The sequence below is a fragment of the Mus pahari genome, chromosome 5, assembly GCF_900095145.1.
Source record: "Mus pahari chromosome 5, PAHARI_EIJ_v1.1, whole genome shotgun sequence".
Taxonomy (NCBI): Eukaryota; Metazoa; Chordata; class Mammalia; order Rodentia; family Muridae; genus Mus; species Mus pahari.
The window spans coordinates 14,375,571-14,386,629 of record NC_034594.1 but is presented as its reverse complement, the minus strand read 5'-3'; the positions used below and the strand labels follow the sequence as shown (position 1 = coordinate 14,386,629).

General features: G+C 44.1%; 1 protein-coding gene across 2 annotated transcripts in view; it reads left to right on the top strand.

Annotated features, from left to right (window-relative positions):
• The first annotated feature begins 8,948 nt into the window (after nt 1–8,948).
• Nucleotides 8,949–11,059, top strand: part of Prim2 (DNA primase subunit 2) — a 204,452-nt gene continuing 202,341 nt past the window's right edge. For both annotated transcript variants that reach the window (XM_021197856.2, XM_029538764.1), the window contains exons 1-2: nt 8,949–9,085; nt 9,689–9,851. In XM_021197856.2, the coding sequence (XP_021053515.1) occupies nt 9,698–9,851 (154 nt within the window). In that variant the 5' untranslated portion in view covers nt 8,949–9,085; nt 9,689–9,697. The remainder of the gene's footprint in view (nt 9,086–9,688; nt 9,852–11,059) is intronic.

Below are 11,059 nucleotides of genomic sequence, written 5' to 3'. Positions count from 1 at the left end.
AAACCCCCCCCCCCCCCCACCTCAAGTCACTGCAGAACTAGATACATCCTCTTCCACTGAGACCATTCAACATAGCTGAGCTAGGGCAACAGGATCCACAGGCAGGCAACAGAGTCAGGGTAAGCCCCTGTTCCAGTTGTTGGGGGACCCGCATATGTGCAGCAGGGCTAGGTCCAGCCCTTGTATGAACTTTGGCTGGTTGTTCAGAATCTGGGAGCCCCAAGAAGACCTTAACGTTTACCCTTAATAAACTTGAGGCAGATTCCTTTTTAGTATATGCTGTCTACTTTGTAAAAAGTTAAGATCATTTTCCAAGGAGGAACACTGGCTTTTAGATGTGATCATCTATCAGTCAAGTTGGAATGAAATCTTGGCATCCTTAACGGAGTCATATTTACACCTTCTTCAGTTTCCAAAGCTCAGCCAGTGGAAAATATTTTCATCAGGCGTTTTGATTGGAAAGCCAAAATCAAGAGTGAAAACACATCTTTGGGGAGGATTACATCATATGGCACATGAAAGCCCACCTGGCTTAAGTCAGGGGTAAATATGTAGGAGTTCAGTCCAGTTCAGCAGCCCACAGTGGAGTGTCTGTTCTGGGACAGAGATGGGATAGAGGCAGAGCGGAAAACCCAGCGGGATGGTCTCCTCCATCTCAGGACCTTGTGGTTGAGGAATCAGACTTGTGTTTAAAAAATAAGATTTTCAGAGTAGTGTGACTTCACATGACAGTTAAAGCCTGCTAGGATCTGGCTGGAGTGATGTGAAATGACCTAATGACCTGTTTTCTTTAGACAATCTCACTGAGGAGGTCATTAGGACAGTGCAGCGAAATACTGTCCATGTGCATGGTAACACTGGGGTTGAGGACAGTTCTTGGATTTTTTTTTTTTAGGCAGTCTGTTTTTCAAGCCAACTCCTTTGAGCATCACTATTGAAGATGACTGGAGGATGATGTGTTCTGTGTGGCGGAGTTCAGCCTGTCTTAAATTTAAATAGAGAATAGAATTCTACTAAATGCTTGAATAGGAGATTTTTATCTATCTATCTATCTATCTATCTATCTATCTATCTATCTATCTATCTATCTATTTATCTGAATACATAGTAGCTGTCTTCAGAAGCACCAGAGGAGGACATCTGATCCCAGATGGTTGTGAGCCACCATGTGGTTGCTGGGAATTGAACTCAAGACCTCTGGAAGAGCAGCCAGTGCTCTTAACCTCTGAGCCATCTCACCAGTCCGAATCGGAGACTTTTAAAACCATGCATTTCTCATAATCTTTGGACACTGTCAGAATTCTTCCAGAAAGTTAATTTGACCAGAGAAGTGAAGCCTTTGGGCTTGTGGTGCATGTGTGCATGCATGCATGACGTGTGTGAGTGTGTGTGAGTGTGTGTGAGTGTGTGTGTGTGTGTGTGTGTGTGTGTGTGGTGTCTGTGTCTATGTGTGGCTACTGGCAAATGGAGGTATGAAATCAGGCAAAGGTGTGGCTTACTGAAAAGAACCTTCGTGCCATGCCCCCATAGGGTTCAGAGACAAGACAGACAGAGGAAGAGGAATTGTGACATGAAAGAGAATAGAAATTACTTCTCTGGCAATCTCCCTACTGAGATGTCAGGAATCCATTTTCCAAAATCTCATTTTCTTTTACAATTTTATTTTATTTTTTTAAAAAGATTTATTTATTTATTATATGTAAGTATGCTGTAGCTGTCTTCAGACATTCCAGAAGAGGGAGTCAGATCTCATTACAGATGGTTGTGAGCCACCATGTGGTTGCTGGGATTTGAATTCTGGACCTTGGGAAGAACAGTTGGGTGCTCTTACCCACTGAGCCATCTCACCAGCCCCTCTTTTACAATTTTATAAGGTCTCTATGTATTCCCTGGAAAGAGAAAGATGGCACAAAGCTCCCACTAGTTCATCCCTGTTCTGAAGGCCGCTAGTGTCTGGAATTGAATCGCTGTCTGTCCTTAAGTATGCATTCTTCATTACTATATTGATTAAATCTTTAGATGTTTTTATATAAATCCTGAATTGTATCAGAGTCCAAGAGAAGGCAGATGGTACACTCAAAATATGCTAATTTTTTGTGTGTTTGAGATAATCTATGAACATGTGCTCTAAGTCAGTTTGTTATGTTGCTAGTCCTGTGGAGGGACAGGAATTGTTACCAGACCCAAAGCCAGTGGGCCATTCAACATCAGCTACCTTGAGAGGTGGAGTGATGTGTTGAAGAATACAGCTCTGCAGGGAGACAACATAGGAAGTAAACACACTTACCCCCTTTCCTTCTCTTCTTCACATCTCCTGGGACTAAGCCTAAGTGTAACCACATGGCTCTTAAAATGCTTATAAGGGGCTGGAGAGATGGCTCAGTGGTTAAGGGTACCGACTGCTCTTCCAGATGACCTGAGTTCAATTCCCAGCAACCACATGGTGGCTCACAACCATCTGTAATGAGATCTGATGCCCTCTTCTGGTGTATCTGAAGACAGCTACAGTGTACTTACATATAATAAATAATACATTTTTAAAAAATGCTTATAAATCTCACACAAGCTGGTATCAGAGAGCAAGCTAGAGGGATGGAGTGATTTTTTAGGTAAGGGATGGGAAATTAAATACACCTAGCAGATGAATAAATGCTCCAGTGATCTGCTCATGTCCCCGGGCCATTCATGACTCTGCTTACTCCAGCTGTAGTTCATTTGTTTACATTGAGGGTATTTTTTGTTTTGTTCTTGTTTTTTTAAATAGAGGCCACAATTTATTTGTCCATTTCTCTAGCAGTGGATAGGATCTGGTGTTTTAGTGTTTTGATGTGCCTGTGAACATTCTTGTGGGTGTGTTTTGGTGTATGGGCATAGAGTTTCTCTTGAAACTCTTCAGTGCTTAGATTCAAACTCTTGATGTGGGGCAAGCACATGGACACCTGCCAGGCTGCACTAGCTTGGCATCGATTCATCTGTTTCTGAAGCACGTGAGGTCTTCTTGAGATTCTGCATTCTCAGGCCTGGACTAGGGTGTTGCTGTGGATGCCCTTCTCCCTTGTTCTTGTGGTCTCATGTGTTCTTATCCATTTAGTCAGCACTGTTTCCTCTGCCCCGAAAACATCCCGTCATTGTTTACTATTTGTTTATTTACTTATATTTATGGAGATGGGGTCTCATTGTATACAGGGTGGCCCATCAACTCCCTATGTCCTTGGGGATGACCCTCCTGCATCCATTTCTCTGTAGCTGGGATTACGGTATGTGCCACCTTGCTGGTTTATGTGTTGCGAAGGATTGAACCCAGGGTTTCCTGCTCATGAGGTAGGCATTCTACTAACTGTGGCACATCCCAAGCCCCTGCCTTTTTTTTTAAAATTAGTTATATTTGGATATTAATTCTGTGTTGGTCGCAACTGTTCCAATTCTGTGGATATTAGAATACATGTGTACTTAATTTTAGACTTAGTTTTTTTATCCTAATGTATCTCCCAAAATCAATCTTTTCTTTTTATCTTTACCCTCATTGTCCACTCTTGTGACCTCTTACTTTTTAGCTTGCGCTTTTAAAGTGATTAAAATATATATAGCACAGAATTGTACATTTTAAGTGTGCAGTTCAGTGACAGTGTGGACATTCAATTCATTGCATGGCCACCATTGCTCTCCAGCTCCAAACTGTTTAATATTTTTCTTCTTTGTAGTTTATTTTATAATTCTCTCTCTCTCTCTCTCTCTCTCTCTCTCTCTCTCTCTCTCTCTCTCTCTCTGTGTGTGTGTGTGTGTGTGTGTCTATGTATGGGCATATGTACATAAAAGGGGGTTGGTCTTCTTGTGCTAGAGTCACAGGGCTTTTGCAGGCTGTCTGATATGGGTGCTGGGAACTGAACTGGGCCCTTCTGCAAGAGAAGTACACACTCTTCATTGCTAAACCCCCTTTCCAGCCTCCGCTGCTTTTATTAGTGTTTCCTCCACCCCTGCCCCATCTTAGTTAGAGTTTTACTGCTGTTAACAGACACCATGATCAAGACAACTCTTATAAAGGACAACATTTAATTGGGGCTGGCTTACAGGTTCAGAGGTTCAGTCCATTATCATCAAGGTGGGAGCCTGGCAGCATCCAGGCAGGCATGGTATAGGAAGAGCTGAGAGTTCTGCATCTTCATCTGAAGGCTCCTAGTGGAAGACTGAATTCCAGGCAGCTAGGATGAGGGTCTTAAAGCCCACGCCCACAGTGAGTCACCTACTCCAACAAGGCCACAGCTCCTAATAGTGCCACTCCCTGGGCCAAGCATATATAAACCACCACACCCCCATTTTGAATGTGGTCTTGCTGTGTTGTTTCAAGTGGCCTCCAGATCTTGGATGTAAGCCATCTCATTACATTAGTCTCCCAAATAGCAGAGAGTACAGGTGCCTGCCAACTGTGCCTGTAACATCATGTATTGTTTAAGGACCTCTTTGGGGCACAAACAGTATAACGGTCATGTATATATTTGTTCTGAAAGTTTTACTGGTTTGCCTCTCTTGAGTAGGTCTTCCACTAGCTGGAGTTGGTATCTGTGGGTAGTGAGAGATAGAGAATAAAACTGATCTCCTACAGGGAGTCATTTGTCCCTGCTCCATTTGGAACTGTCCATCTTTGCTTCATTGACTTGAGCAGTGGATCTGTCACATGTAGGCTTATTTATAGGTGTGGGACTGCTTCTGGATTCTCTGTTTTGCTCAGTTAACTTGAATATTCCTGTTCCAATAAAACAGTGTTGTAAGACTATAACAATCTTCCCGTTGGTGCACGCTTCAAAGGTACACAGATAAAATCTTTACTTTTCTTATTGTCATTGCTTTGTAGTCACATGCTTGTCCAGCCTTTCCCAGCTACTCAATCTAGGATTTCTAAGGCTCCTCCAAACACGATGCATACTCTTCCTCTGGTTGGATTGTTTATGGCTTGGCAGTTATTTATATTAATTCATAGGTTAGTTTGTTTCTTTCTTTTCCCATTAGACCATAAAGTCAGAAAACACTGCCTGGCACTTAGTGGGGCTCTCTGATGTTTCCAGAATAAAAGAAACCACGCTCATATCTGGGAGGCCATTTCTTCCTCCCCGTGGTACCTCTTAAGGGTATGTCTCCTCTCCTGCCCTCTTGACCTTCACTGATGGAAGCCAAGGGAGAAAGAACGGGATGGTTGTTTCTAGACTTTTTCCATAGCCAAACTCTCGGAAATAGGAAATGAAGTCAGGAGGGTGGAGGGAGCAGAAGGTGGCCAAGTTTTTATGGGTCAGCCACTCTGCTGGAAAGACTTCTCTTCCTGCGATTCCATGTGAGCAGGGCTGTCAGGGCTTGTGGTTATAGATGCTCACTTGGTAAAAGATCCTTAGCACAGCCTCCCTTTAGGATAACATAACTCAAACTGGAAAAGAACAGGGATGCACTCTGACTTACCAAATATGGTGACTAAACCCTCAACTGTGTAATGCACCACACAATAGGAGTTCTGGGGCAACGGCGTCAACTACGGGTGAATGCCAGCTGGGTTAGACGGTCTGCAGCTGGTATTGTCCAGCAGTGGCTTAGTGCTCGGTGCTCAGCAATGATTCATGGAAATTATGCTGTAAAAGGTACTCTGCTTTATTCTGGGATAAACCGAGGAGCCGAGTCATTCCAGAAGGAATGTGTATACAGTTTTCAGATGAGTGCTCGAAGTTTCTTAGGTTAGAGTCACATTTGATTCAAACCATCTGTTTAATGTGAAGCTGAACCCAGCATCTTTCCAGGACTCATCAATCTTGTTTCATAAATAATTATTAAAGGCTCTTGGAATCCAGGAGCAGTGGTTACAGAAATGGCACAGTTGTCCCTGTTTTTTTTTTGGGGGGGGGTTCGGTTTTTTGAGATAGGGTTTCTTTGTATTGCCCTGGCTGTCTTGGAACTCACTCTGTTTGTTGACCAGGCTGGCCTCAAACTCAGAAATCCGCCTGCCTCTCCCTCCCAAGTGCTAGGATTAAAGACATGTGCCACCACGCCCGGTAGTCGTCCCTGTTTTTGACTGCTTATGGTTTGGTGAAAGTAAAATTGTGCTTGTGTATATATATTTTTTTCCCTTTATGAAGTCAGTGTCCATAGTTTGCTCAGTCTTGTTTGCTGGGGCTGAGTATTATATTAATCCATCATTGTTGATGAGATGGATGCATGAGAGGTCACTGACAATATCTCTGAGATGTCCACATCATTGCTGCGACAGGTTTGTCAGCCTTTCAATTGCCCCTGGATACAGAAAACAATTTATATAGTGTGCAGTGACCTACCCTGATACTAGGAAATTACGACGCTGGCATAGCTGATAGACTCAGCCTAATCTTCTCTGAGATCAAATATAGGTTTTACTGGGGTGGAGAGCACTCAGGTTCCAATCCCAGCCCCCACCTGGTGAATCACAGCAGCCTGTAACTCCCGTCCCAGGGGATCTGATGCCCTCTTCTGGCCTCTGATTGTCAATGCATGTAACACATAAATACACAAAACCACCCAACATATATTGGTATGTTGTAAAGGCTGCTATTCCATGGCATAATAAGATTTTGGTGTGGTTAAATATATTTTTCTAGTTCTTTATGAATTAGTCATAAAATGATATTACTTATGTCATATTTTAATTTTGAAGGTAGGCGTTTAAGAGATTGTATTGAAAGGTCCAAACTTTACCTTGGGGATAAGAATTTTCACTTCCCTGGGAAGCAAACCAAGCTCCTTAAAGGAAGCCACTGACAATGGGCCTTTGATCGGTGACAGCCCTGACTTAGGGAGGATAAGTCTCCAGCTGAATCCATTTCTGGGACACCTGGCCAGAGGAGATAACAAGGCCACAGCCGAGCTGGTCTCTGAAACTCTTCAAGGTCTCACCAAATATAACAGAACTGGCATAGCAGCCAATCAGACTTGTTCTAATGACACTGCTTTGCCTCCTATCAATCATTTTAGAGGTTACCTTACCCTTCTGGAATATTCCCCTAGCCCTGCATCAAAGGGGGCTTATAAGCCCCTCAAGCCATTGACATTTGGATGAATGGTTTCATGTCATGCTGTATGCTGGCAGTTTCTGCAGAATAAACACCTTTGCATGCTATTTGAATCTAGGGTCTCTCTTTAGCAATTCTTGGACCCTAACAGTATAAAGGGGTACATGAAAATAAATCAAAGTGGCTGTTAAAAAAAAAAAGCTTAAAAATCAAATAGCCAGGGAATTCTTAACAAGCCTTAAATCATTTGAAACTACAAAACTGGCTGGCTTTATAGTTGAATTTATTTATTTATTTATTTATTTTAGAAGACAGTATATTTTAGTGGTTCATGTTTGAAAAAGTCTGTGGTAGATGGTTATAAACATAAAAATAAATCGGGCACAGTGGGATGTGCCTTAAATTCTAGCACCGGTGAGGCAGAAGCAGGCAGATATTTGTCAGTTCAAGGTCAGCCAGATCTACACTTCCTACTTTAGACCAGCCTGGTTTACACAGTGAGACCCTGTCTTATAATCAGAGTGTGGAGAAAATAATGGCACCATATGGGGATCATAAGGAATGAGGGTGGGACTTCAAGTGAATGACATATGTGGCAACAGTGAGCTCTTTTATTGTGAAATATTTGCCAATTTTGCAAGGAAAAAATTTCGTTGCCGATGGTAATAAACATTTTCATACTTTTTATGAGCTAATTGTTCAGTTTTTGTTAACATTTTCTCTAATAAATTCATACTCTAACTCTTCTTGATGGTATTAACCATCAAGACAGTAAATCTTTTCTGACGGAAAAATAATTCTGGGGACATTTTCGGATGCACAATTTTATGTTTTTATATAGTCAGATATTTAGTTTTTTTTTCTTTTTATTCTTTGTGATTTCACTTAAATTTCTATGGTGTCCTCATACTAATTCAGCTCTGATTTGTCAGGAATCCTCTGGAAGTCACCGTTCTTTTATGTGTAAATTGGGGCTAATTAGAGTTTGCTTTGTGTGGCTTGAGAATAAAAACTGACAGATAAACAGGTTCCCGTTCAAGGGACTGCCACCGATTTAGTCTATCTTAGGTGGGTACTTTGAGGCTTCAAAGTACTAGAATATACTATGCATTTCTAAACCCGACCACTCCCAGCCCCATCCCAGAGCCTGTGCGCGGCTTTTGTAGGGGGACACGCCGCCTCGAACACACTGTAGACAGCAGCGGCCGGCCGGGCTCTTAGGACGCCCACCCCGCTGGCCTCGCTGTGGTTCCTCGCTCCTTCGAGTCTAGGCTCGCTCACGAGCATCGCGGGGATGCGCAAACTGACGTCATTCTTTCAGCTCTTTTCTCAACTGGAAGATGAAGGCAGCGTTGCTAACAACGAGGAGGGACGGTCCTTGTGTCATGGGCAAAGCGGACCCGGCCAGCTCCTCCCCACCTCCTGGAACGAGAGCGGGGAGGCCACCCCCGGTAAAGCGCCCCCAAGCTTCCGGAGCCCCAGTTACCACGACTCTGTCTGCAGCGCGGGAACATTTGCCGTTTGCACTGCAGCCCCAAACCCAAAGGCGTCTCTGCGCACAGAGGGCACCTGACGTTCTGGAAAACAAAAACAAAAAACCCAACAAAAATCTCCATCACTTGGATTCAAGCTATCTTACGGCGGGTGTTGCGGCTCCGCCTAAGCTCAGCACCTGTGGGAGGCTGAGGCCGGAGGATCGCCACCAATTCCAAGTTGGCCTGGGCTTCGGTGCGAGACACGGTCTCAAAAGAACTCACGTCCGTCAACAAAACAAAAACCAAAACGAGCGTCAAAAAGTCAGTCGGCGTGCAGAAAACTCGAGAACCGCAGTTGCTCCCGCGCCCCCAGCGCGGTGGGCGGGGCGCCGGGGGTGGGACCTCAGCGCATCACTTCCGCTTCCCGTTCCAAATGAACTCTCCCGCCACTGGGAGAGCGCGGCTGTCAGCGCGGGTGTTTCTGCCTGTCTGGCTGCTGGCTGGTTAAAGAATCTACTGCGGGTTTATTTGGTTCGGAGAGAAACCGTGGAGTTGGAAGCTTGTGACTGACCTGGTGGGACCGAGTGACAGGTGGTGTCGCGTGGGAGGGAGGCTCCGGGTGGCATGGGGGTGAGGGCGGCCCGGGAAGGCGCTGGGGCCGGCTGGGAAGTTGAGGCACTTGTGGCTACTCTGGAAAAGCTGGATTCCAGAGTTAGAAGTACGAGAAGTTAGTCTCTCATGTAGGTAGACTCTACTTTGCTTTACCTTGATTTCAGGAATTTAACAACCCCCCCCAACCTCATCTTGCCTTGGGTTTGCACATGCCTGAGGGTGGCAGGCAACATCACTTGGTGATCACTCTTTGGCTTACCAGGGCCACCATCTGCATATACCCCAGTTTGAGCCATTCCCACACTCGTCCCTGTTATTATAGATGTGTAGAGAAAATCTAGACAACACAGCAGGGTCTAGGAATAATCACTTTAAAACAGTCTACATGCTCTCAATAGTTTGTGTTTCCGAACATATCTATTCTATTGACTCAGCCTTTTCCGTCGTTTTAATATATATATTGCGTTGCCACCTAAGCACTATATATTGCAATATATACTATATAACATATAATATATATATATATATATATATATATATATATATATTTATATAATTTATTTATTTCACTGCTTTCCAAAGGTGGTCAAGATGCAGTTCTCGGGAAGGATCCGGAAGAAGTTACGATTGGCGGGTGACCAGAGAAATGCTTGTTACCCTCACAGCCTTCAGTTTTACCTGCAGCCGCCTACTGAAAACATATCGTTGACAGAGTTTGAAAACTTGGCTTTTGACAGAGTTAAATGTAAGTGGCATTTAAAGTCCAATGTTTGTGTCCTTGAGACGTATCACATTGTGTCATTTGTGTCCTTGAGCAGGTATCACATTGGTGATTCGCTGATGGTTTGTCATTCACTTATTCATTGTAGTATGCACATGGAGTACTGCGATTCCAGGTGGCAGGGGTGTTGTAATGAGTAATGCAGTTAAGGGCTCTGTTGAAACTGTATTTACTATGTGGAGACAGACATGTAGAGTTGAAATAATACATCAGGTTACTTTCTGCTTTGGTAGAAGTAAGTATTAATGCCCCTGGAGCATAAAAGTGAGAATAACTCGCTTAGTCTACTTAAGGAAGGTTTCCTAGAGAAGTTGGAATTTGGTCTGGTTTCTGAAGAAATGAGCAGACAGTAGGGATTTTCCAACAGAAGCAGTGAAGGTCTTTTCCAAACCGATAATGGTCTCTACAAAGGCTGGCGGCTGTCAAAGAGAACTGTGTTTCTGGTGAGCAGTTGAGGGAGAGTGGAGACGTGTGGACATCTGAAGACGTATTATAATGCATAGGACTGAGGTGCGAGAAGGATGCAGCCACTGGACTGGAGGCCTCTTATCCTTTGTGTGTGAGAAAAGAAATGAAGGAGCTAGCCATGAACCGAGACAAATACAAGCACGCTTGGAGTTTTTGTTCCAGAATATTCTTGCTGGAGTAATCAGGAGATGGGAAAACACTGTTCATTTTTCTTAGAGCAGCGAGATAAGAGCTGTCAACACAGGCGAAAGCGCTTATTACTGTCCAATGTAGTGAAGGCAAGAGGGGGGAAGGGCATAGAAAGCTTAGCAGTTTTGGATGTTTCCTAGTGGTTGAAACCCTTGTGTCAGATGAAGTAGTAAGGACCCTGAGACAGTGGCGGTGCTAGCAAAGGGCTTGAGAGATGCCAAGCAGGTGTCATGAAGAGTGGCTGGAGGTCAGGACTGAGGGAGCAGGTACGGCAAGCAGACATGGGAAGTGGAGATGCATGTGGAACATGGTTGTGTTCTTAGGGGCAGTGCAGAAGACTCATTTCTGGTGTTGAAGCATCATGCCTTGAAGGGATTTCTGTGAGGAAGGCTTGCACATGGCGTTAGGAACCTTTGAATGTTCGAGACTTCTATTCAGGATGGCTCCTTCGGATGACCTGGTGCCTCTCACTACTGTGCAGTCATCAGGAAAGGAAGGCACCTCCCACTCCTTCT